Consider the following 27,835-nt stretch of genomic DNA (forward strand, 5'->3'; position numbering starts at 1 on the left):
ATTGTCTCAAATAGTATATAATTAGAAGTTATAATCCGTATTCCATGATGATATATTTGAGCTTTAACATATCTTAAATTAAAATCATCTTTATAAAGGGTTTTTTTTTTCCAAGAAAAGCATCTTAAAAATTAAAAAAATATGATTAAATTAAAAATTATGATTTAAATAAAAAATTCAATTAAAAAAAATAATTGATTTTTACCCACCCTGGCTCAAAAACCCCAAGAAGGTGACTAAGAAAAAGTAGGCGTCTCTATAACATGCCTTCCCTGGCCCAAGGTACCTTAGTTCACTCCGCTACAAAAATCCAAGTTAAGGATTTAGGTAGCAGGTGCTCTTCCTGGCAGGCTCCTTGTATAGACTAATAAATCTATTCTTAAATTACTTCCAGCATAACCTGCAAAAAATCCTGCTATTACATAACCAAAAAAGGAGAAAGCCATATAACGCCATGACAAACTTCACTGTTTTATGAAGAACAAAGGAAAAAAAAAAAAAATCACACTGACAGTTATTCAGATCCTTCTGGGTACTTTTCATGCAGCACTAAACAACAAATTACATGAAAGCAAAGGTTTATTACCAGAAGTAAAGTTGCAATGTGGAAGGTTTTTGTTTTGTTGTTTTACAGGAATCTGTAATTTTTATTTTTATTTTACAGGAATCTTGCATCTCAGGAGTGAACAAGGACCTATTTAAACATGCATGTCTAACTAGGACTTTAAATACATTATACCTGTATCTTTACTCACACATATACAAGAGAGTTTTCTACACAATGACAAAAAAACCCAACAATCACTAGTAAATGGCAAGTCAAGTCCACATGAACAAAATCACATACTGTCAGTGCTGAATTAGTCAAAAGGCCCAGGGGTGAATATCAAGTGACAGAAATTTCTATATTAACAATAACTTTTTGAACAATTCCTTTTAAAGGATACAAGAACATAATTAAATTCTTCTGATCTTTTTTCAAATGGTCATTTAAAATATTGATTCAGGTACAAAAACAGATTCTGATTAACATAACATCTAGTTAACAGAATCCTAGAAGAGCAACAATTTATGTATCATTTTCCTGTGCTCATGACAGACTAGATGGAAGTTAAGATTCAGATTTAGATTAAGTGAGTGAAACCCAGAGTTTTGATCTGCTTCAGGGGAAAGTGTGTGGTCAGAGACCTCAGTTTCCTGCAAGAAAGTTTCATGTGGTTAAAATAGGATGGCAACCCAGAGCATGACTGCATGCTACATGCAAAAGATCACACAAACGTCTGAACCTATTCTAAAACCCACAAATGTATCTATTTGAATAGCCAATTTAGAAAGCAATAATACAAAAAGCTAGTTAGTAAATACAATGCAACAAAGAAATTAACTATTATTTCTTAGCATAATTAAAAATATAATCCAAACATATACCAAGAAAAAAAGCAAGTATGAAGTGAACAGACAAGCATATAGTGACAGTAAATGCTCAAGCTTCTATCTTGACTTTTGCATAAAAGGCAGAGGTGGAAAAATCAAAGATGAGTGTCATGGTTTTTATAAAGGAAAAGAACAGTAACTAGAAAGAAGGAATATAAAAAATACATTCTAATTTGTTAAACAGGATAAAAACAGGGGCAAAAGGGCATGTTAGATGCTGGTAGTGCAGATATGATCCACATGTTAAAAATCTAATCTTGGCCACGATTAAAATGTTTTACAATGGCCATCACTGCATAGCAAATAAAGATACAGAAAGTTAGATTACTATTTCTTTCAGTTTTATGTAACAAGATTAAAATGGTACCATCTAATTTTTGTATGCACCTTTTAAATATTTAAAGGTACAACCACATCTCAGTATTATTTAACTAAACAAATCATACAATTACAACATAAATTTAAAGTTCAGATCTCTCTTATTGCATGTGGCCAATGGTTTCATTAAAATAACCTCCCATTCAATTTATGAGTTAGCTGACCTCATTACTGAATTATATTCAGTTATACTCAAAGGAAATATGATAAAAAAAAGACCAATCATAACAATGGAAACTTCTACTTTTCTAACAAGTTTTCCTTACATTTAAATAAAGCACTTCTTCAAACATTATGATACAGAACTTTTCTGAAGAGTCCTGCCACATCCTAACAACATATTTTAAAATTTCTGATACATACCCAAAGGACTTTGTTAGCTTTTTAGTTCCTACTGGTTTGTCACTGTGCTGAAGTTCATAGAACACTCTTTGCAATGCTAAAGGAACACTTTTGGATGAGTCATCGCCTTCTGTGGGCATCATGTAAACAGCCTACAAAAGCATTTAGCTCAATTAGTACTTATGAAAATGCACAGAATTAAATGAACAATAAACACTTCATCCTGCTCGCAGATTTGCTTTATAATAAAATAGCTCTCCAAAATAACCTGCTGTTTATTGCAAGGACCACTGCCTACCTGTAGTTTTGGTTCTCCAGAACTAGGTAGAATTTAAAAACAAACAAACAAACAAACCACTAACTCTACTGATAATTTTTATGAATTATTTTCACAAAAAACAAATATACTGAAGAGTTCAATACCTTTGAACAATCATGGGATGTATATCTATGCAATTAACACAGTAGGATTGGTGGTTTGAACAACACTATGGCCTATTCGAGAACAACTTTATTTTGGCTTTATATGAACAAGTCACATAGATTAAAACCATGTTATGGCACAAAGAGCAATAAACAATTGTGCACAGAGTACGCTTGTGTATAGAGGGGCATGTCAAATGCAGTTTCAGGGATTGGTGCTAGACTCATTTAACATCTTCATTAATGAGCTTAAAGGGGAAGTAAGCGGCATACTAACTGAATTCACTGATTATACCAAGTTGGGAAGCCCTGAGAACACAGAAGAAATTATATTAGAGAACCAAAGGGATTTAGTATGAGCAGGAATTAAAACAAGAAACACCTTAGAAAAATAACCGTAAAGTATAGCTATCTAGAGACATACATTTAGAATGCATTAATGTTAAGAAAAAAGGTGTAATAGAGAGCAAATTAGACAATACCTTATCACAGGATAGGGTCATAAAGAGTTTTGGGCAGAGTAGGAAGAAACACTGCTTCAAAAAGCAGGTAGGCAACAGACTACCTTCATCTGGGGGTGGATCAACCAGTGGTGCTCAGCCTACTGCCTGTGGGCTGGATCCAGCCACTAAAGGGACTGGATCTGGCCCATAACACAGGGGATTAGTGGTGAGCAGCTCAGCACAGCATGTCCATTCCCTGCCCTGCACCCTTCACAGATCCTCTTTGCAACACTGCCTGCTCTTTCCCTTTTCCCTCCCCTCCAGCAGGCACTGCTTGCTTTCTCTCTCTCATCTCCCGCAAGTACTGTTTACCAGGGGTCAGCTATTTTCCTCTTCCCCTCCCTCCCCCTGACACTGGCAGCCCCTTCCGTCTCCCCCCCAGTATATGGAAGGGGACTGGTGCCTCATCTTGCAGCTGGATGGCAAGCACTTGGCCAGCTGCTCTAAAAAGGTTGAGCCCCACTGATCTAGTTTATTTCCTGACCCAATCACAGGTTTTGTCAGTGATTTTAAACTAAACTATCCTGTGCCTCAAATTCCTAGTGTGTAAAATGAAGCTCACACTTCTAAGGTGTGACATAGCATTGGGAGGGACAATTCATTAACATTTCTGAAGTGCTCAGGCAGTGGCAACAACAGCTAAATCAGAGGGACAAAATTGATAGATTAGCTAATACAAACCAAAAGGGGAGGGAGTCTGGAAAAAGAACAAAAATCATTAGTAAACTGAGGGACCAATTTGGGAGATTAAAAGATCTAAATACATAACACCCAAAAGGAAGCAGATTAAAAGCAGTCATCAAATAAACAAAGAATGTAAATGCTTAGAACGGTAAAAAAAAAATTACACACTACAAGAGTAACAATACTCTGTTCTCCTAAATAAACTGACAGGCTGCTGTGATGTAGATGATTCCACGGTCCAAGTTTACAGATGACGCCAAATTATGGGGCAAATTTAACACACCAGAGGGTAAGGAACGGATCTGGACAGGTTGGAAAAAATGGACTGAACGAAATAGGATGCAGTTCAACAAAAACAAGTGCAAAGTGCTGCACCTGGGCAAAAGAATCATCAACACACTTACAGCCTAGGGAATGACCTTCTCAGCAGAAGAAAGGGATCTTAGAATCATAGTTGACTCCAAGATGTACATGAGTCGCCAATATGACCAAGTGATCAACAAGGTGAACCACACTTTATCATGCATTAGCAGATGCGTGACAAATAGGGCCAGGGAGGTGATGCTCCCCCTCTATGCAGCACTGGTCAGACTGCAGTTGGAGTACTGTATCCAGTTTTGGGCACCACACTTCAAGAGAGAAGCGGAGAATCTTGAAAGGGTTCAAAGGAGGCCACTTGTATTGTCAGAGGCCTGCAGGCAAAGCCCTATGAGGAGAAACTGAGGGACCTAGATCTCTTCAGCCTTTGCAAGAGAAGGCTGAGAGGTGATCTTGTGGCTGCCTATAAATTCATTAGGGGAGGACAGCAGGGAATAGGAGATGCTCTATTTACTACAGCAAACCCTGGAGTAACTAGAAACAATGGCCACAAATTGACAGAAAGCAGATTTAGGCTGGACATCAGAAGGAACTTCTTCACAGTCAGGGTTGCCAGAATCTGGAATGGGCTTCCAAGAGAGGTGGTGCTCTGCCCTACCTTGGGGATCTTCAAAAGGAAACTGGACAAGCACCTAGCTGGGGTTGTCTGACCCCAGCACTCTTTCCCACCCAGGGTAAGGGGTTGGATTCAATGACCTGCTGAGGTTGCTTCTGACCCTAACATCTATGAATACCTGTGGGAGTAACTAGAGTAACTGGATGACAATAAAGGAAAACAGTGTTAAATTCTGGTATACTTGTTCAACTGCTTTGTGGAACAGTTTTCCAAAGAAAACACAATCCTTATCTATTCAGACAATGTATGAGAAAATGAAAAGTAAAGATACAGAAGCAAAATGTTGCCTGGCTGCTCTAACTTATGTGATTTAACATGAAATATAAATTTGTAAAAAGATGCTGAAGCTTAGACAGAAGGCCAAATGTTGCCATACTCCAAACTTCAATATTTCTATTTACTTGAGCGCCATGTTTATAATCCGATTATAAACATTTGAAGAATTTGTTAGTGTGTATCCCTCATCTAAGAGAAACTAAATGTATTTAAATAAAAAAAGACAGGATTTCAAGAAATCTTGCATGCAGAGACTTCCACCAATTCAACAGCTTAACTAGTTATAAAAACCACGACTAGCTTTGCTTCAAGTTTGTAATTAGAACTAGCAAACTAAAGATCAATAATGCTCATGTAAAATGAGCTAAAATTTTCTGCAACAATCTCTCTTCAGTTTATAATACTTACCAGACTAGTGCCTTTCAAAATCGTTCCAGACAGCGGCCAACGAAGGGTCTTTGCAGTGGTTCTCTACCCTCATTACCCAAGCTACAGCTTTTAGAAGCATTAACCCTGCTATCCCGGCCAAGTTCCAATTTGAGTCTATTACCACAATTCTCTGCCTATTCTAACGTGCAGGAATTATTTTTCACTTCAAAACTTTAGAAGCAGAGATGGCTCTGCACCTTGCAGGTTCAGTCAATAAAACTAGTGATTTATATCCCATTATTCTGAGTTAATCTTCTCTAGCCAAAGGTAGTATAAGAAACAGTTCCACGTGCTTGAATTTCACATCTTTCAGGCTCAAAATATTTCAGCAGTGATCCTTGATGCTTTAATACATTAACTATCACACAGCAGACAGACAAAATAGGCGTAAGAGGGGAATTGGTATCTATCGATGCTTAACTAAAATAAAGATATCCATGTGAACATTTTCTTTTAGCAAATTTAACACAGACAGATATCACCTAATTCTACTTAAGTGGCATTTTATTTGATCAAAATACCACTTTTGGAAAGAGTAATTTGCATATATAAATACAAAGAATTTAATGGAATATTTGCATATATAAATATGAAGAATTTAATGGGAATGTTTTCCTACCTCCTTTATTCCTGTTTTTGCCAATTTATATTTGTTTGGACAATCAAAGAGAAGCAACACTTTCTTCTTTAAATTTTTAATGTTTCATATTTATGTTATCAGAGTGGCATTTAATTTAACTTTGCTTTTACTTTTTGCTTTTGTAATTTAGGGCAAATTAGACTATTACTCAAAGCTCAAGCTGGATTTCCAGTCTAGAACAAACATTCTTTAGAATATTATCCCTTATAAGCAATGTTACTACCTGCCTATAATCCTTGCAAAACTTCGAAAGACTTGGCCTCAACATAAAGGAATAAGACATCTTGATATATTTGACAGAAAGCAAAATCTCTAATTTAATGCCTAAGAGGTTCCCCTGTAGGGATGAATGCAAGAGAATAGCAATGGCATGTAGGGACAATGTCTGAAAGGAAGAGACATTAGATACAATGAACAACAGATAAAAAGAAAAGCAACAAGTATAATATGTAAGAAATAACAGACTGTTAACAGTAAGTTTAAATCCATTGCTTAATGAAGAGAAAAAAAAATACTATGCTAAGAGGTTGGAAAAATATTACTTTGTTGTGAAATCTCAAAGCAAAGTAATTATCAAGCATTAGAACACACTGGATGATGACAATGTAAGGAAGGGGTCAGATCAGAGTCAGGTCTGAAGGGAATGGGACTGAGGAATACCTAAATAACCTATGCTAAAATTGCATTTGCTCTGGTCCCAATTTATGCTTAAAGAAGTGTCCAAGTGAACTATCTGAGGACTTAAAAAAAAGTTGGCAAATACTTCTAAGGGGCAGGTTATTACCCAATACCTAGGGGCAGGTGAAGGGGAACACTCTACTACTAAAGTTTAATTAATAGTTTAATTAAACTACTAATCACTGCTCTAGAATGGATAGACACTATCCTTTTCTGTCACCAGAAGGGCTGGCAGGGGGCTGGATTCGAACTTCCAAGGTCCCTTCCAGCCCTAACGTCTATGAAATCTATAAAGTCGAAGGACAAAACCCTCTGTTTCTGTATATATTATCAATCATAGGGCAATACGCAAGATGAAGTTGTTTCCTTGTTCAGCTTCTGAAAGAAAGTGCTCTCACCCACAAGATTCTCAGGTTTCTGGTGACAGAAAAGGATAGTGCCTACACATTCTAGAGCAGCGATTTTCAACCAGGGTACCACAGCAGGATGCCAAACAACACTATCACTGTTAGATGTGCAAACATGATTCACAAGATAAACCCAGACATTTCAGATCAGAATCCATGATATCAAAACTTTCTGACCTGTTGTTGTCTTTGAGTTCAATGCATCAGAAGAACTACTTTATTATCATTCTCTGTAGTCAAAACAGAGTAACTAGTAAGAGCTAGAAGTTTGTTAGGGGTGCCTCGAGTCTAAAATAACCTGAGAGCCACTGTTCTGGAAGCTCTTGACTACTGCTGGGAAAGAAAAGGGGAAGTGGAGAACAATACCTTTCTTCCATTAACCCTCTCCCTGGCTCCATTTTAGGGTAAGTTTTTGTGCTTGCTTTTGCTACTGTACATTGGCTTTTCCAGCTGGACGATTCCTGACAATTTCATCTCTGTTCACAGGGTTCTTTATAGCAGCAATAAAACTGATTAGAGCTCTGTCAACTGCATCTTGTTCTTAGAAATCAAGCAGCATTAGAAGCAATTGAGCTACAGCCTGCAGATTGAGGATTACACTACACTGATTTCCATTCAGGTTACAAATTTGCTTCTAAAATGTATTCTTTACAAACTGCTTGGTTAGATCTCCAGACTAAGAACTTTTCCTGAACACTAGAGGCAAATGAATTTTTAAAACTGACCAGAAGAAACTAATCTGAACCATTTATCAATCAACTTTGTGAATCTTCCAGATAACAGGAAAACAAGGATTACCGGTACAGGACAAACACGCCTATTTTGAATAAAGTAAGAAGTGCTACAATTATAAATGAGCAAATACAGCTTTATTACATGGCCAATAACTAAACTTAAAAAAGTAGTTGATGCTTACCTGCCTAGAATAAGCCTAAAACAAATGTTATGCAAAACTCCAGAAGTCTTGGTTCAGAGATGACCTTTTATTAGACCAACTAAGAAATCGTGAAGAAATTATCTTTTTTTGCAAGCTTTTGGGTGCACACACCCTTCCTCAGGAAAAATTAAAGATGGTAAAAAGTCCCTATAGGTAGAAAATAAACTTCATTGTTGCACAGAGGAAGTAGAAGGTGGAAGTGTGTTCCTTTGGGTCCATGAGAGTATCTTTGTAAGACACGTTACACATTTACAACATGGATCAGTTAAAAAGAAGTACACTCAAGAATGTTTCTTTCCAATTTACTTGAAATAGTAAACAATGCAATGGTAAGCCTGGATTTTTATGTCTTTCTACTTGACAGTTGAAAAAATGAGGCATTTGGATTGGATGCAACTATTATAAAACACACAGCTAGGAGACGTGTGTATATATATATGGCTCAAAGAATTATCAGATTGGCACACAATGTCCCCCACTACAGAAAGGATGTGGATGAGTTGAAGAGAATCCAGTGGAAGGCAATGAAAATGGTTCAAGGCCTGGTGCACATGACTTCTGAAGAGAGGCCAACGGTACCGAGCTTATTTAGTCTCCAGAAGAAAAGACTGAGGAGGAGATTTAATAGCAGCCTTCAACTATCTGAATGGTAACTCCAAAGAGGACGGAGCTAGACTGTTCTAAGGGTGGCAGATGACAGAACAAGGAGCAATGGTCTCAAAGTTGCAGCAAGGGAAGTTTAGGTTAGACAAAAACCCCCTAACATAACTTGAAGTAAAACTGATTACGTGTTTTCCAGAAAGCCGAAGTCACAGCTAAATAAAACTATTTCCTTAACCTGCGAAGAGTCATGTTAACAACTGCAATAATTTATGGTCTCACTACCAGAATGAGGCAGTGCAGCAAAGATCTCTTTCACTCGCTCGGAAAGGTACAACAGCTATTTGGCTTACCCACATCCAGAAAACCTATTAAGACAAGTTCTTGGGCCTGTCCTGGTAGATAATATAAAGACAAAACTATGCAACCCTACTAAAAAGTGGATTCCTCCTCCCCCTGAAATTAAATCAGATAGCATTTTAAAAGACATTACAACATATTTTCTTGCTTACACCACACACCTTTTTTCCAAAAAACAGTTGCTGGAAATTGGAATTTTTTTCTTTATATGAAGAAATATGGTAAAAGAAGTTTGTGTCACTTACTGGGCAAAACCAAAGTATGCACAGGTCTCACAGGCAGCAGAACAATGATAAGGCTCGGCTCCCTAGCTGCTGCACTCAGCTATTTGTTACAAGGAAAGATCTTTTTTTTCCTTCATTCACCCTTTCAAAACAAGGTGGATCTCTTATTTCAGGGAATGTTGTATGTAAGATAATACGATATACTAATTACACTGATGTCTTCATCACCTTTACTACCTAACTCCATGGAGCCATTTATTTTTTCAGCTACAGAAAGAAGCCAACAGACAGCAAGGAATCCTTTGAAAAAGTAGTGAGCAAATTAGGGTCATGTATTCTGAAGTTTTACATTATTCCACCAGGATGTAGAAGATTCCTCTGAAAGGAGCAAACAAAGAATGGGTTTGAAGAAAGGTGAGATGGACCGCTTTTCAAAAAATAACACTTGATGGTAATAACATGCTAATGGTATTTAATTACCTTTCGTAGTTGATTTGTGAAAAATAAAGTCTGTAACAAGCTGTTCATGTAACAGGTTGCCCCCTGGTTCTTCAATCCAACATATCCTGTGTGCTTCTTGGAATCCCACCTAGAAAGCAATTAACAGTGAAAACTTTAAGTTGGACATGAATAAATTTAACTATAATACAGGCATCAGTAATCTATGGCCTATGGCCCAGATCCAGCCCACAGAGCCACTTTCATCCAGCCTGCAGAGCTTCAGTGGCAGGGGACTCCACCCACACACACACAGGCATTTGTGGAGGAGGGGACCATGACAGCAGCTGTTGCAGAGTAAGCCAAGTCAGAAGTGGGCTAAGCTCAGAGACAATTTCCATTAAAGCATTCCCCTAATCCAGGGGTGGGCAAAATATCTGGCCCACAAGGCCATTCTCCCAAAAAATTTAGAAAATTAATATTGATCTGTCCTTGTGTCCTGTCAAAAATGACAGAAAGCAGAGGCAGCAGGACCCAGGGAAAGCCCAGCAGGGCCTGCCTGGCCTGGCCCCCCCAAGCAGGGCTTCTGGCCTGGGACCACATGGCTGCCCCAGTGCCGGAACCTCAGGTGCAAGGGGGGAGGGGGAGGGGAGGGGAACGAAGAGCAGGAGGGGAGCCCAAGGAAGAGCGGCCCCTTGCCTGCCCCATGGCCCACACTCCCTGATGCAGCTGCTCGCAGCCTGTGTGGGGCTGTCTTGAGCAGGCACAGGCAGCCTCATGAGGGTTGCGAGGGGCTGCAGTGTGGGGTGCCAGTTACAGGGCAAGGGAGGGGTCACTTTTCCCTGCCCCTGTGCTCAGCATGAGTTTGTAACCCACCCCCCACTGCCAGCCTGGGGCCTGCGAGGCTTTGGGCTCGCCTGTCAGGGCTGCGCTTTGGCAGCAGCAGCTGCTCAGCACAGAGGAAAGTGCCTCCCCTGCTTGCCGCACTGGCAGTGTTTGCTGTTGCTGCTGCCTGCCCAGAGCTCGAGCACTGGGCAACCCAGAGGCAGCTGTGGCAAACACTGCCCAGTGTGGCAAGCGGGGGCGGAGCTGCAGCTGCTTCTGCAGCCCTGATGGGTGAGCCCAGAGCCAGCACGGGGCCGGTTACACGCTGGTACTATGCGCAGGGGGGAAAAAGCGGCCCCTTGCCCGCTCCGTGGCTGGCACTCTGTGTTGCAGCTGCTCACAGCCCATGTGGGACTGCCTGTGCCTGCTCAGGACAGCCCCGCACAGGCTGCGAGTGGCTGCAGCAAGGAGCATGGGCCATGGGGCAGGTGATGGGCCACTTTTCCCCATGCTCTGCACCAGCTCCTTCCCTGCTGGTGAGCACAGGGTTGGGGCTACACATTGCCCACCACCTGTAACACGGGGCTGGGGGGCACTGGGTATGAGCAGGTAGGGAACCAGCTCGAGCACGGAGCCCACACCAGTGTCCCAGGGCCAGCACCAGCAGGGCCCAGAGCAGGGCAGCAGGGGTACAGGGTCCCAGCCGGCAGGGGCTCTGTGGAGCCGGGCCAGCTCCCCCCTCTCCCTGCTGGTGCAGCCCAGCCCAGCTCCACAGACCCCTGTCAGCCTGAGCCTCGCTCTGGGCCTCACTGGTGCTGGCCCTGGGACACTGGTTCCAAGATGGTGACTGAAGGGTGGGGCACCTATCAAAGGGCTGGGCTACCCATGAGGCCCTCGACAGCTTGCCAAAACTGGATAAGTGGACTTCAGTCCAAAATAATTGCCCGCCCCTGCCTTAATCTAAAGTGCTGAAAAAAATCTGCTCTAGGATATTTGCTCTAGATTAAGTAATTCCACTAAGAAATTCCGTTCCTTAGTATTACACTCTGTCTGAATAAAGATTGCACAGCACATCTACCTGCCAGTCACCACAAACACGTTTAGCATTTCAGAACACTTATAAACTAAAGAATGAATGTATACTTTCAATTCTTTGGTTAAACAGCATCTAAAGAGTATTCCTCACAGGGCAAAGAAGCATTTCAGCAAAACTACAACTTGTACTTAAAATTACATTTTTTAATTTAAATCTGAAAAAATAACATCCAATAGAAAGACATCTACTTGCTTAATGAGGTAGTTATAACAAATAATAAAGCTGAACTGAAACTAGGTATTAGAGCCACCTAATGGTAGCAGTTATATTGCCTGGTATCAACAGTAGCATTAGGAATGTTGACCCCACAACTACAAAACTTGCAGCTTTTTATAAAACAAATTGTATATCTATTCATAGATTTCAAAGTGCCTTGTTCCAAATAAAGTTACACAAGGTTAAATTGAACACAGATGAACACTTAAGACTCACAAAATAAATTTCTCTGCAATGACAAAAAAACAGACTTTTGTTAAGTCTGTAAGTTAACAGCAGCAAAGTATTTTAAGAACCTCTGAGGAACTGTGCTATTTAAATAATATTCTTAAAACTGCACAATACTTTTACTGAAATGAAAAATTTAAAGACTGAATTTTCTGTCGAGTTTTTTTACTATGCATTTCTGCTCCAGAGACAACAACTGCTAGAGATACTTACGCCACTCCATGGGGAGCATCTGCTTGAACATAGACTTCAAAAGTAACCTTGTCATCTTCTATAAATCCTTTTTCAGGATCAGTAACTTCCTATATAACAGGAATGATACAAGAATGTTAAATCTACTTCCAAACTAGCTTCTGAATCAAAATATGAAGAATGTAGTGAAAAATTCAGTCTTGACAATGCTCAGATTTTCCAAGTTTAAAAAAATCATCCATAAAATTATTTTTTCCAGCAAGCTGGAGCAGCCATCATTGAAGGACATAATTAACCTCTGACATTGAGCTTTGTGTATTTAAATACTTTTTAATGTCTTAATCTAGCCAACTTTTTCCAACTTTTATGTTTTTGCAACAGCAGTTCTATGTAAGTGGATAAAAAGGTTGGTAATCAAAGCTTTGTTTCTATTCATGGTAGATCATTTATGAAACTATTTTGGCAGCTGAGAAATGGCCAAAACTTCCCTAACAGCTGTCTCAATTTAAGACAAACATTGAGCGTATTACTTATGTACTAAATAGTGTCTGTTTACAAATGCAAACAAGCCAAAACAAAACTTCTTTTAGCAGAACTGAAAGAAACTTGGTAAAAATGAATCTCATTTATGCAAACACCACTACAGGCAGATTAAAAAAAAAAAAAAAAGGAAGGACAAAAATATTGAAGTCACTATATATCAGGTAAAAACACTAAAAGGAATCTTCACTAATAGCGTGAAGCAAGTCAGCAGTACTCAAAGACATCTTCAACCCAAGCATCATTCACATGCTAGACCACCTCTTGTAGAAAACAAATTAATCAGAAAAACTGTTTTTGGTTTAAAAGACCAACTGCATGTCCAGGACCAGAACCATTCTCTCTCCCCAATAACACTCCATTACTATATGCCCATTATACCATCACTTACACTCCATGCCATGAAGTTGGAAAAGCCCCAGTCATTCTCCTTATGAAAGAATAAGTGACTAATTCGGCGACTGAATGATTTTTCATCGTCCTTGTAATTTATTATCTTGAGAACTGCTTGTGCATGACAAGACCATGACCTAGAAAAAGAAACATTTGAAATTAATTTCAACCCAGGCTTCTTCAGTCATAGAAAATATTTGTGCAAGGTTTAGTTTACATACTAAATCTGCACTTGCATAGAGATGACTACATGTTTTGTTCCTCATTAGATTTTTATAATTTGCTCAGTTGCTACTAGAAGCATTAGTAAGAATTAATCTCTGGCCTTTAGGAGTCACACCATACATACTAATGCTCATTAGACTAAGTATTTCTCAAAAATGAAGTTTTAGATAACATTACTTTCTAAAAGTGCTCTCTATAAAACATTCTTCCCAGCATCTTATTTTGTTTTTACTTTTAAATTAAATGGGTTGGAACTATTTTATAAAAGGGTATGCTACAAGAACTAGGAAATAGCAGGCAAGAATATAAAAAGGTGGCCTCCTGAAGTTTATCGGATATTAATGGGCACTGACAGACAAAAACCCCCCACTGTTTTATAAGAAGAGAAAGCATGTTATAGCTTGACCCGGCTCCTCAGCATCTGTATACATCGGGCACTTCAGCAGGGCTTTTTGGCACTTTCATTTAAAGCTGAGTCAATCAACTAATTACAGCACCACAAGCCCCACTGAAGCTCCCGATCTATACAGATGTTGGGTGATCTGGGTCAAACTAAAGCGTCACCTCTTCTGGGCATGCACTGTGCTCGGACACGCCCACCTGAAAATAAACCGTCAGGTTTTTCTCACTTTTGTAAGCAGCCATTGGGACTTAGTATTCATACACAGTCAGCACTTCTACTTGAACTGTAGAAATGTATAATGCATATAGAAATTAGGAACATCAGACTGGAAAGGGACCTCCTAACTTGCCAACTCCAGTCTCTTGTTATTGCATGAAAACATACTATAAAATTCCTTGCATAAACTAATTCAGCTCCACCTTAAAACCAGTCAAGGCCCACCCTCCCACCTCCACTTTTTGGGAGGCTGTTCCTAAACCTCACTCCATCCCAACAATTAAAACCATTCTTCCAATTTTCAGCTTAAATTTATTTATGGCCAGTTTACATCCATTTGTTTTTATGATAGTGGTGTTATTTAGCATGAAGTGTTCCCCTCCCTGCCTAATGTTTGCCTCCTGATGCGTTTACAGAGAGCATTCATATCCCTCTCAGCTATCATTCTTCTAGGCTGAGCAAGCTAATCCCCTTTAATTTCTACCTGTAAGACACTCCTTGGTCCCCTGGTAGTCCATCTCTAACCTGTTCCATTTTCAATTCATCTTTCTTTAGCACGGTGTTCAGAACTGAACACAGCGAGTTTTCACTAGTACCTTTTACACTAGCACTAATACCATCCTACTGGAAATATCTTGTCTGATGCTTCCAAAGAGCACAACCTGCGAGTGACTAATGCTCCCAAGTCTCTCTCAACCGGTCATTTCCAAATGATTTACTCCCAGTCAACAGCCAATACTCTACTTCCAAAACAAAGTAGGAGCCACTGCCATCACTATACCAGTGTTTCCCAACCAGTGTGCAACGGCACAGAAGTGTGCTGTCAGAAATGAATAGGTGTGCCGCAGAATGAGCTACAATAGGTATGAGGATGGGGAATGCCTTAACAGGTGTGCTGCAGAAATTTAGTAATGTAAGTGTGCCTTGGGCTGGAAAAGGTTAATGCACACTTCCTCAAAATAAGCCCTGCAAAACTGGGGTTCATATCTTAAGTGAGGAAATTGAGTTTTCTTCACTGGAACAGAATCAAGCAGACACTGTGCTATACTGGCTCCCGAGACTGCTGCCATGTAGCTCTGGTCTGGAAAACAGAAGGGGCAGGGTCCTACATTAACACCTGCACAGACATAGCTACTGGCTAAGCACTGTAGCTTGTCCCTGAAGTAGTAACTGAGTTGGCTGTGGGCAAGTGAGCTGCTGCAAACTGCTCTCTGTACAGCATCAGAAGATAGCTTATTGCTAAGGAGTCCTTCCCCTGTAAATGCCATACACTGGATTTATGGGTTTGATTATTAGTAGAGGTGAACCGATAGATTGGTCCCATACTGGACTGGCACCAACGTGAAGAAAACAGAGTATTGGCAACTGGCTTTTTTTTCCTGACGTAGCTGATAATGTGGCCGATAAATGCTGCAGCACCGCAGCAGGCAGCCAGGAGTGCAGCCCGTGAAAAGCATGAAAAGCAGCTGGGTCTGGTTGGTAAGTCTGTTGTGGGGGAAGGGACAGGGGCCAGATCAAGGCCCCTGCGGGGAGGGAGGGAGGGAGCAGGGCAGGCTCTGCACAGCCGAGACAGGGTGGGGAACGAGACAGAGTCATGGCTTGTCCAGAGGGAGCAGGGGGGTGTTCCCACCTGAAGTTCACCCCAGGACAGCATGGAGGGCTGTGTGCTCCCAGATTTGTGCGTGTGGTGGGGTGGGTTACCACTGTTGGCTAGGGCTGGGCTAGGCTCAGGGTGGACAGTGGTGGTGCTGGGAGGGGGGCTGCAGCCACCCCAAAATTTGCCCTAGCCCCTCTCCCAGTGCCACTGTTGCGCTCCCAAAACGCAGCTCAGCCCAGCCGCTCAGCGGGAAAAGCCTGGCACAGCCCCGGCCTCAGTCTGCAGCAGCAGCACTCCAAGCAGCGGAAGCTGGCCCCCCAGTGCCCTCTGGATGAGCAGTGGCTCTGTCTCATACCCTGCCCTGCCCCAGCTGGGCAGCCCCTGCCCCACTTCCTCCTTCACAGTGAAGGCCTCTATCTGCCCCCCCAAGACCTTCCCCTCCCCCACAACCTTTCCCCCACAACAGGCTTGCCAGCTCCACACAGGTCTCCATGCTGTGGAGCTGCATATCAGAATTGGGTAAGTATCGGTCAATATGACTCATTTAAAAATTGGCCATCAGTATCAGCCCCCAAAATCTCTATCAGTGCCTAATGATTAGCAATGCATACTTGTGCTGCCCACTCTGGAGATGCTGGATTGTCCTTCTCATGAAACATTTCATATTTTCTTGGCAGGTTTACTTTTCTTATATTATTCCTCCTTTCCCTCAACTCAAACAGAGGGTGGCAATGAAGGACTACGTTTTCCAGTAGAGTTGTTTTCTGTCAGGCAAATAACATGCTGGACCAAATCAATGATCCTTCTGCGTCAACATCCTACCACTGATATTCTTCTGTACTTTATGCCTCAGAGAAAGATGAAGGAAATCACCTTATATAAACTATTATGAAATAACCTGCAAATAGTGAAAATTTCTTTCTGATCCAACTGGGCCATGGAGGGGACAGAAGTCACCACCTTAGGCTATACTGGCAAGAAAGGGGTTTTTTTGCCTACTTTATTTAGAAACTGCTGCATTATAGGGCAGAATTAATGACTCAAGTGGATTAGAGGGATGTCTAGTAGCATTTTAACACAAGCAAGCACAGATCTTCCTTTCCCATGACAGCAAGGCTGGCAATGCTGTTGACAGACTGTGATGCTCTCTTAAAAGTCTCTCTTGCTTTGCTCTCACCAGTCCAAGAGAATCATGTTTTAGTTCCACCAGAAGCTTCAAGTTGAACAAATCGCCTCAAAGGACAAGTCTTACAACATGACTTTGGAGCAGGGGTGGGAAGCAAGTAGTAGATGAAAAGTAGAGAACTCTTCAGAAACTGAAAACAGAATAAGCACTGCCCCTCAAGACAAGAACTCCGCCAGGTAATTTTAAACCAACTATTAGTTTGTTTTGCAATACAATTAAGCAATCTCATATCTGGGTTTGCATATCAATTATTTAAAGCATCTTACGTGGAATCAGATTCAGCATTGCATTGAAGAAAGAATCCTACACTTTTTTGGTGTGGTCTATCAGGATAAAGACGTGGCATCACCATGATCTTCCATGGTAAGTTTCGTACAAAGCAGGGAGGACTGAGGACTGACTCACTCAGTCTATTGAAACGTTCAACTGTAAACTGAAACGTTGCTTCTGATCGCCAACTTGTGTCTAAGCAAAAAAAGAAAAATGATCAAAATAGTAACTTCAAATTCTGAAGACACTTAATTGCAAAACATACCTTTTCAAAACTGTGGAACACGTGCTACCTGAAATAGAAGTTTTGCAAAACAGTAAGGCATAAAAACTGTCACAAACACTCAACTACTGGAAGAACTTACTGGTACCTGGGTTAAATTTTCTCTCATGAACCAGGAATAATTAATACTGTTTTCTAGTAACCATCCTACTATGAAAAGTTTCTTAGAATGTCAGTTCCAGCTGAAGTGACATTACAGTATACATTCAATAGTCATAAAAAAGAAGGAAGAGCATTTCTAGAAGAATGCCTCCTCCAATCCAATCTACTCTTAAATTATGTTTAACCGCTAAAATGTATTACAAATCAAATTTCAAAGTTTTCTCCAAAGGTAAGCAATAGCATAACAAAGAGTCCTATATATGTCAGTTTCCATGCAATTTAGATTACTATCAACTCCAGCTCTATGTCCCTGAAACTTCTATATAGAAACAGATTTCTGTTTCAGCAGAGACACCACTCCCAACAGTGAGAGAAAGAGGAATAAGGACATAAGAGTACCAAGAATCTATTCACATCATCAAGTTTTAATGAGTCACCATTTAGCTGCTTTGTATTGCCCCGAATAGCCACCGCCCCACTAAAAAAGTGAAAGCAATAACTATTTCTTTTTTAATCCTTGTCAGTTGACTGCATAATTTATAAGATCAAGGACCTACAAATTCTGTGACAGTCTAGAATTAAATCCTGTGGGAAGATTCACTGGAAAAACTAAGACAACTTTAACACAAACCTGTAACATTTTATCGATTTCATTATAAAACTGAATACTAGGGCTGTGTGAATCTTCGGGTGCTGATTTGATTCGGAGGAGATTCGGCCCAATTCAGTGATGAATCTCTGAATCTGAATTGAATCAGGAGACTTGGAAAAGATTTTTTAAAAGGCTGGAGGCTGGCGCAGGCAGGGCAGCCATAGTGGGGAGTCAGGGGGCTCATGGTAGAGCCCCCCATGTGGCGTGGGGCAGCAGGGATTGCCCCCCACATGGCAGCACCGATGAGTGGGTGGTTTTTTTTTTTTTAAAACAGCTGGGAGCTGGGAGAGTGGGTGGGGCAGCCACTGAGTGGGTGGGGGAGGGGGCCGATTCAGCCGAATCAAGTCACTGTCCTCCGAATTGGTCGAATCCAAAGTGAATACTAGCCACTTTGCACAGGCCTACTGAACATCACTTAGCTCAATAACCATTATGCCTCTCTTAATAATTTAACCTGATTTAATTTCATGTTTTCACTACATTTTTAGTCTGTAAACTGCACAGACTCTTCTGCTGATCAGGAAACCATGTTTTTCATTCACTACAGAAAAATGTGGTAAAACTTGGATTTTCTCATTTTAAGGAGAAAAACACGGGAAACGGTAGGCAAAGTTCCAACCTACAAGGGACTGGAAGGGGGAATATCAAGGCAGGAGGTGCTATGTACATGTGCGTACATAAACATGCATATGGCTGCCAGGGAGCCTGGAGAGTTGCTCCTGCAAGTAAAATCGAGGAGGGGGTGGGAGGAGGACTGAGGTCCCATAGTGAGGGAAGAAATTGGGCAGGGCTGGGGCTCCTGCCCAGCTGGGCTGGTGCATAGGGTTTGGGGCCCAGGGCTTGAATGTGTGGCTGCAAGGCTCGTGCAGGAGCAGAAGGGAACCGCAAGCAGCTTGTCTAGAGGGCAGCAGGGGAAGGGAAGACTCCCTGCCACTGTGTGCATTCCCAGGGGTATCCCTTGGCATGTGCCCCCCCACAATTTGTGCATGGGGCAAATACAGGCTGCAGACTCAGGGGCTCCCTACTTTGCTGCCCTCCCCCTGGGGTCTCTGTGGCCCAGAGGGCAGGACTTGGTGCAGCAGGTCAAAGCAGGGCAGGGAAGCCTGGTACTACCACAGCAAACCACCCTCTGCCCTCCCAGCAGTAGCAGGGATGGCAGTGTGGAGTGGTACCCTTCAATGCTGCTGGATGGGCAGGGAGTGCCTCACCATAGCAGCATGGGGCTTGTGGTGGTGGCACTGAGCTTCCCCACTCAGCCCTGCTTTGTCCTACCATGCCAGGTCCTGCTCGTTGGGCTGCAGGACAGGGAGGGCAGCAGGGCAGGAAGCCTCAAGCACACAGCAGGCAGCCTGCAATTGCGCTCCCATGGGCTCTGCTCTAGCCATGCTGCCTGCGGGAGGGGGGGAAGCAAGACTCATTGCTCTGCTCCGCTGCAGCATTTGTTGCCTCCCATGGATGGCATCCAGGGCTTGTGCACTGCTGTGGAGGCCAGGGGGCTGCAGACCCCAGTCCTGGGTTCCTTAGCCCTGGCAGCTGGGGGCCCCCTCTAGCAGGGCTGGAGAAGTGGGGGGCATGTCGCTTGGGAGTGAGGGACAATGTCAGGCAGGATACTGGCATATGAGGGCTGCTCGGCACCCAAAGCAGAGTGGGGTGGCACAACTGCAGCTGGACCTGTGTCCTGGTAAGCAAAGGGGGTAGGGGGAGCTCTGATTTTCCATGATAAAAACCCAAAATCAAATGCCAAAATGAGTATTTAGAATTTATTTTATTAGTGATAGAGGTACTGGCAGGCTTCCAAACAGCTTTAAAATTGTAAATATCTCAATAAAACACAGTGTTCAACTGATATCCATACATAGTGGTGTTTCATTTTCATCATGGAAAAAACACAGATGGGGGGGGGTTAAATCAGAGAATTTGCTATTTTTTATTAGAGAAAACCAGGATCACTGTTGCTCACACACATTTGTATGGCAGAAGGTGTCAACAGGGATGCTGAAGGTTGTGGCAGCCTTGGTTGGGAACAGCTGGTAGGAGAATGGAATCCTTTACTGCCGAGAGCACACAGTGAGGTACCTACATATATTCTTCATTATATGAAGTACCTAGTACCGTATGAAGAAAATACAAAACCAAACATATTCTTTCAATTTCATAAGGTAATATCCATTTTAGTGAAGGAGGCAGCAATCAAGTGCTTTCCTCAAAGTCACATGTATATGGTTTATGGTGGTACAAGGAACTGAAACCTGGGTCACAAGTCTTAAAAAGAGTACTCCAAGGTATTGCACTATTCTGTCTTTAAATCACAGAATGTACAGTTGGACACATTTTTTGTGCCACACCAAACATTTAACCCAATTAAAATGTATTAGATTGGAATGTTTATCTTTTAAAATAGTCTATTAGAAGGTGAAGAATGATTAAATAAGTCTGCAGTATTAGTTGAATGTCTCAAGAAATTCTTCTCTCCAGTAAGAGGGCATTTGTTCCTTGCATGCCTCTCAACCTGCAGAAGTTGGAATTAGGTGGGAGTGTAAGGTGAAACTATGCGAGATGCCAGAAGACTGAGCCACCCCGTGCACTCTGTTGGAGCACACAGATGTTTCAAAGGCTTCAAAGACATTTTTCATCTTTTGCGGATCAATTTTGAAGCTCTTTGGCCATGTCTGAAGTGCTTCTTTGACCTTATACATCTGTACACTTCCTGGTTGGAGTGCTCCAAAGTCATCTGGACAGCTTCAAACAGTACAGGACCAAAACTACCCAAATGCAGAACTTGCCATCAGTGTGTGCAGTAGAATTTAGAATAAGGACATGTAAGGCATATGATTTTGAAAAACCCCCTGATATAATGATCAACTTGAAAAAATAATATATATGCAATAAATATACATATATTTAAGTGTATATTTATGTAGCAAACTATTTGATTTTACAAACAGTTTTTGGTCCGTATTAGCTGGGATTACTGACTACTGTTTTTCTCTTCCAACCCGACTATAATTATTTTTTTAAATGTAAATCACTCTACTTCTGGAGTTTCAGCTAGATATGATTAATTAACAAATATCAGACTAAGATTACTTGACTTCTCCTTGCCTTCCCATTTGTTTAGGTATGCTAGTGTTGTATATGTTTATCTAAATACTTCCTAAAAACCAGCAATCCAAAATAGCGATATGATCCTATTTTCCATGCGAGACAAAATCTAGCCTTAGGTCTAGTTTAATGCAACAGGGGGGGCTCTCTCAGGGCTGGTCTGCCATTGGCCCACCCACCTGTTTCTGCCTGGCCTGCTGGCAGCAAGCTCCTCTGTTTATATACCTGGCCAGAGTTCCAAACTGGCTTCTGTAATCAAGCACCTGCTGGCTGTTTGGCTCAGCCCTTAAAGTGGCAGGCACCAACAGTGCCCTGCCACATCTACACACAGGGCCACCAAGGGTGCACAGATACGTATACATTCTGGTAGTTTGGTGGTGGAAGCTACGAGGATACGTTAATATAGCCAAAGTCCATTTAACTGGTCAACAGAACAAAAATCCTCTAAACTTGTGACCCAGGAACAGCACATGAGCCATTTTACTATCAAGTAACATATCTTTTAAGTGTTTACAATTTGGTAGAAAACAAATGTCTTTTTCTTTTGAAGAAAAACTTGACAGTTCTCCATGCATTATTCAGTTTATGTTAAAGTACTTTTTCAGCTGTATGATTAATGGCAAAAAATGGTTAAAACCAATTATATTCCATGAATGGACTTTCAAATGAACTCCACTGGTGTCAAATGAGGGGTATAATACTCCACAGTTAAGATTCCTGTTTCTGAAATCCTCTGCTTCAAATCACTATTAGGAACAGAGCTTCAATGGATGCTTTTAATACTGCAAATACCATAATTGTTCAAGTTTTTAATTAAAGAGCCTTCAGTTTAAATCTCTTACTTGCGAGGGAACTGGTTAATCTAATTGTCACGCGGAATCTTTACATGAGAACGAACTGATTTAAAACAAAAAACCACTCATGATAGAGGATGTTTACTGAAGCTGTCACTTCCATCTTGCAAAAAATTAACCTTAGTGAAATGCCTCAGGTACCATTTCAGAACATGCAAAATCCCTGATTCTTTGAACTTGATTACCTTCTTTCCTGCAGCTGAGTATACATTTCACTTGAAGTCAACTTTTGTTCCCCTACAAAAGTCATGTTTATAATGCACCCCAGAGACATTATTTAAACAGTTCCTTTCAACTGCAGAGATTAACAATATATAAAAATGTGTATATTTTAGCTCTGCTCACTTCCAAACTCAGAGCATTTATTTTTCTAACCAGTTCCTACTTGGGTTCATTTTCCTGGATAGACCACTTCTGCTACACCTTGTAGACTAAATAAATTATAGATATAGATGTGGAGCACAAAGTTTTGTGACTTCATGCAATGCTTTTGCGAATGGAGAACACTGAAGCGTGTGCACTCATGTGCTCTTTCTCTCCCCCTCTCTTGGTTAGTAAGTCTGTAGGGTGTATATCTATCCTGTCTTCTATCTGACTTCAGACTAACATGGCTAACTACCTCTCTCTACATCTGCTACACCAGTGTCCCTGTACATGAATACTCCTTTGAAAATAGATGCTTCTCTTCCCTATGTTTTGAAAGTATAAACACATCTCCACAAGTCAGTCTGCTAAAACAAATCGGCCAATGCTTTCACCTTTAGCATACCATAGCAAACAATTTTATCTCCCAGTGACAGAAGTATCTCTGTTCCACAGAACCTGATGGAGGCATCTTTTTGTTACTCTAACCAGAAGGGCCATATTGTACCAACATCAAGAAAAAGGTCAACATCTAGCAATTTATTTTCAGATCTGCTGCCAATGAACTTCCATGGAACAAGTCCCTACACATTGTACTTTTCTGCCATTCCTGTTCCTTCTCATCCACCTGCCTCTTACCCAATGACTGTCTCAATTTGCATTTTCACTGACTGACTTTCTTGCATACATACTGGCTTCTTTTGTATTCCATCCAGGAAGAGCACAGACCAGCTGCAGATGCTTCCTCAGCCTGACAAAAGGTGTCTGTACCCAAAAACTTGCAAAGAAGCATTTTTTCACCTATTTCAATTCGTCTAATAAAAGATATTGGATTTACCCAAAAACTTTGTCTTCCTGCCATTGAGTATTCTACCCTTATAAAATTTTTTAGCAATGCACACAGTAGCATGATATATAATATTTTCTTATATCCAACTTACACTGTTCCCCAAAAATTCAGTGGTTGGTAATTGGTGTGCACATTATAATTGAGGAAATAGGTAACTGCAATTTCTGCCACACCATCCTCTACCAAAGGAAAGTGAAAGTAAAACTCCCTAGTCGCTGACTGTTGGATGCTGCCTCCCTCCCCTCCAAGCGCACACACATTAGAAGAGGCTCTCAAGGAATTTCTCTTTCCTTCTGCCTTTCAAAAACAAGATGCCTATTTTGCTGATATTGCATGTGAGAAAATATGATATTAGGTCTGGTGTAATTGTGTGGCCCCCTTTTTCAAGCTATCTGCTACAAGTGCATGAACCTACTAGCATGTTACAGGGGTGCAGGTTGTAGCCATGTTGGCCTAAGGACATAGGCAGACAAGGTTCTTCGGGTGAATCTGATATCTTTTAGACCAGCTGCATTTCTGGAATGCATACCAGCCCAGCCACTGGCTTCTTTACTTTTCATTCCATCCAGGAAGAGCACACACCAACTGCTGAAACTTCCTTAGCCTGATGAAGGGTTTTTGAACCCGAAAACTTGCTTAATAATTGTTCTCCAACTACTTAAGTTGGTCTAATAAAAGATATCAGATTCACTCAAAGAACGTTGTCTGCCTATGAACCTACTAGCAACATTAATGCTTTCTCCTAGCTTAACAGGGTGCTTTCAATCTTCCATAAATGAGCTGCAATTGCTTCGCTCTGTAATGCTTGCTCTTCCTCCAAGATGCACTGATACAGTCTTATCTTGAACTTAGCTGTTGCAAAGAGGCCTGCTAAGAGTAGATGGGTTACAGGTAGCATCAATACTGACACCTTCATAAACATGTTCTACCTTCTGCTATCCCCGATTTCACTTTATGACTAACACTTCAATCACTGGGCTAATCCTTACATACATGTTATCATAGAAATTGGGATAGCAAGAGTATAAACACTACAACTGCAATTTCAAATGAAGAACAAATAATGCAATATCTGGTGGGTTGCCCAACTGAATGGCCTTTATGATGGCATCATCCGCCTACGTAAGGTAACACTCAGAGGTTTCCTGGATTGCAACATTTGCACTGAAGCAATGTCCTCTCTCTGGTGTACAGTAAAAGCAGCATAACATCACAGTGTAGTTAGGCACTCCTTGCTCAGGTATGATTACAAGGAATGATTAACCAACATGTCAAAGAATTTCTGTACTAATTATATATTGCCTGATAGACTGCTCATCCCCAAAACTTAATTCCCTATTTTTTGGTCACAGATCCTATCACACAAACTGATTTTATACTATAGCAATGTCCTCTGAAACCTGTGAACCTGGCAGAAGAGCATGGAAGAGTTATCTTAGTGGTTAGGTCCAGCACAAACATGGCAGGCTTTTGCTGGGGACCTCTGCAAAGAGGCTTTTTTATGCAAGCTGGCCCATGGCCATATAAAATGTTGTCATTTCCACTTAACTTGATATTCTGTATTGACTTTCATACAGAGTCAAAGTTACTCTGCCTAGACAGGAAGTAAATGATTTATCTGAATGTGTGTGTTCTCTATTAGCTCTGATATAACTTACCTCTTACGCAACCTGACTGCTTTTTGCTCAGTTTATTTAAAAAACTGTATTATTTTTATTTACACACACACACACACACTTTTTAGATACATTTTTATAGGAAGCTTTTATACTACTTGGCTAAACATGAGGGTCTTTTGTTGGCTATTTTACTACTAGGTCAGTCACTTGGAACTGGTGGACGGTAATGTCAATGTCACCTGGTACAATCTTGATTGGTCACCATAAAGTTCTGCGTCATGGCTGTGGTATCATTAAAGACAGCGAGGACAACAGATACCACAATCTTAATCAAAATCAAAATGGAAACCACTGTTTTATCTTTTAATACAAATCCTTTAAGCACAAGTGAGGTCTTCCAGAGAAAATTCTGAAGCCGCTGTTATATAGGACTCACTTTCATTTATTTTGCTCTTTTGCTACTTTGCCCCTTTTGACGTCAATTTTTCCTCCTGATCTTTTTGGCTATGACGTAGTGACAGTGCTCATATTTGAAGTCTGGCCATAATCTTTTTGTCTTGTATTTAATTATCTTTTCTCACTTGAACGCTCCCGTCTCCAGTAATTAATGCCTTAGTATTACATTACTTTTTTAACTCCCGAAGGTAGACACTTATGACCTACAACCTTATCCTAATTGCTCTCTTGATCACAGTCTCACAGAAATCAGTGAGAAAGTTTCTCTTTCACCTATATAATTGACTGTGATAATCTAACCCTGTTCATTTTTTCTGGAGTTTAACTGTAATGAAACTTCATTTACATTCTCTGATCCTTTCATTTTCCTATATAGTTCTTGGGGAAAAAAAAGGAAGGCTTTTTCTCCTTTGAAGAGTCTGTCTGTTCCCCATAATAGATGATATACAGATTATTTTTTGTAAAGTATTTAGAATACTTGTACTTCTAAGCATATTTATAAACAATTAGGTACATCAATTTAAGTGACAAGGCTCAGAGAAAGGACTATACCCAAAAGCTATTTTACATAAACATTAAAGTTGACTCAGGAAAAAAGAAAGAGACAAGCTGTATTCTTCAGGGAGGTCCCACATGTTGGTCATTTAAAGTTCCATTTCGAAAAGAGGGGTCACCACCATGTGCTGCACCCAGATTAAAACTTGGCTATGGCTGCTGCTTGATTATCTAGCAAGACAGACTGAAGTGTTCTGGGGAGAGGCAGAATGGGTATAGTCATCTGCAGCACAATGGTGGTTCTAATGGATTTGAAGAGATTTTCAGAAACCAGTAATTATAACTGGATTTAAAGATTTACAATGAAATCTTACTGTCCATACACAACATATCCAGTTTTTCTGCTTACAATTTTTTGGATGCCCAACCTCTTTAAGAATGACTACTCTAGAAATTGCTATATAGATGTTTAAAATGTTATTTTCTGCACTAGACAGCAATGACCCTTTACTAGCAATGATGCACCTAGAGGTCGGATTTTTTCTGTTTTCTTGCTTGTTTCAAAATCAGTTACACTATAGCACCTCAAAAGAATCAAAATTTTAAGCTGCGCAGTATACTAATAGAGAAGTCAGTCCCTGCCCCACCTATATTTTCATCATTTACTTACCATCCTCCATGTCTTCTTCTGTGTTGTTGTGTCCATCTGCCATCGCTACATTCCCATTGATGACAGGATTTTGGGTAATTCTTGGTGGATCATCTGTATCTCCAGCTATGAAAAACAGAAAACAAAAGAAATTGGCCATGAAACGTATGTTTTGTCTGTACTAGGAAATTTCAAAGTGACAGATTATATCAGAAAAAAGCATGCTTAACTGCTGAATAAGAATATGCATCAGGAAGTTGTACAATTATACCAGTATAATTACAGGCCTATAATGCTGCTGGTAAATTTCCCCATGTAAACAAGAACTTAAAAGGTTCTAGACTGACACAGAACACAGGCATTTAAAGTTATACTTCGAGTAGTAACAAATACATACACTTTCCCATGTGGCATTATCTCAGTCCAGAACCTGAGTTTACTTAAATATAATACATATGTACTCAGGCTTCTAAATGACTATTACTAATTTGCTTCATAAGGTATTTAATAATAGCAATCCAAAAGTAAACAGGTAGAATAATTTGTACCAAGACTGACTGAATATTTTTTGCTCCATAAAGGATTTAAATCCATGTGAAATAATGTTTAAGTTCTTACTGAAAAAAAAAATAGAAAGAAAAAAAGATCTTATGACATTTCAAAACATTAACATTTAAAAACTACCACCTTGTTATCCAAGATCACCATCATTGTTAAATTTTGATAGTACAGCTGGTTAAAAACAAATGCAAAAAATGCACCTACAAATCTCTCTCAAATCTAAAAAACCCCTGATGTTAAACAACACACACCGTGATTAAAGTAACAAAACAGGCCCTGCAAACCCATAACTTTGTTTCTACTTCCTGCCCACCCCAAAAAAACAATACCAATTATTTAATTATGGTAAGAGATTATGCAGAAGACAGTAAATTTCATATCCTAGACATAACTCTGACCTTAAAATCAGGCATGAGTGAGCAAATCCTTTTGCCTACAGGGAGGACATACTGAATCCTACAAAATTCCTGATAGGCATACGGGTCTTTCCTATGTAGATGTGATCTTAGAATTAGGGCCATAAAATAATTCCAAAAAACATTTTCGGGCCATATCTGTGCTACATAACTGAAATAGTGATAATAGGCTTCTTAGTTTGAACCCAATAAGGAATTTATGCTCAGTTTAGCACTATACTCTAATAAAAGGTTTACTTAACTTAAGAAGCCCTGTTTTCAGGCCTTAAAAATGAATCACTATCATAATTCTGACATTG

General features: G+C 40.5%; 1 protein-coding gene across 1 annotated transcript in view; it reads right to left on the bottom strand.

The window, feature by feature from the left end:
* The window catches only part of USP7 (ubiquitin specific peptidase 7), a 107,955-nt gene that overhangs the window by 40,703 nt on the left and 39,417 nt on the right, over nucleotides 1–27,835 (bottom strand). Inside the window, exons 2-7 of the mRNA XM_019540090.1 lie at nucleotides 26,581–26,685; nucleotides 17,131–17,329; nucleotides 13,236–13,374; nucleotides 12,326–12,414; nucleotides 9,790–9,898; nucleotides 2,176–2,306 (exon numbers count right to left, since the gene is read on the bottom strand). Of these exons, the coding sequence (XP_019395635.1) occupies nucleotides 2,176–2,306; nucleotides 9,790–9,898; nucleotides 12,326–12,414; nucleotides 13,236–13,374; nucleotides 17,131–17,329; nucleotides 26,581–26,685 (772 nt within the window). The remainder of the gene's footprint in view (nucleotides 1–2,175; nucleotides 2,307–9,789; nucleotides 9,899–12,325; nucleotides 12,415–13,235; nucleotides 13,375–17,130; nucleotides 17,330–26,580; nucleotides 26,686–27,835) is intronic.

This window comes from Crocodylus porosus, unplaced genomic scaffold (assembly GCF_001723895.1).
Source record: "Crocodylus porosus isolate Cpor-Errol unplaced genomic scaffold, CroPor_comp1, whole genome shotgun sequence".
In the NCBI taxonomy this organism is placed as follows: domain Eukaryota; kingdom Metazoa; phylum Chordata; order Crocodylia; family Crocodylidae; genus Crocodylus; species Crocodylus porosus.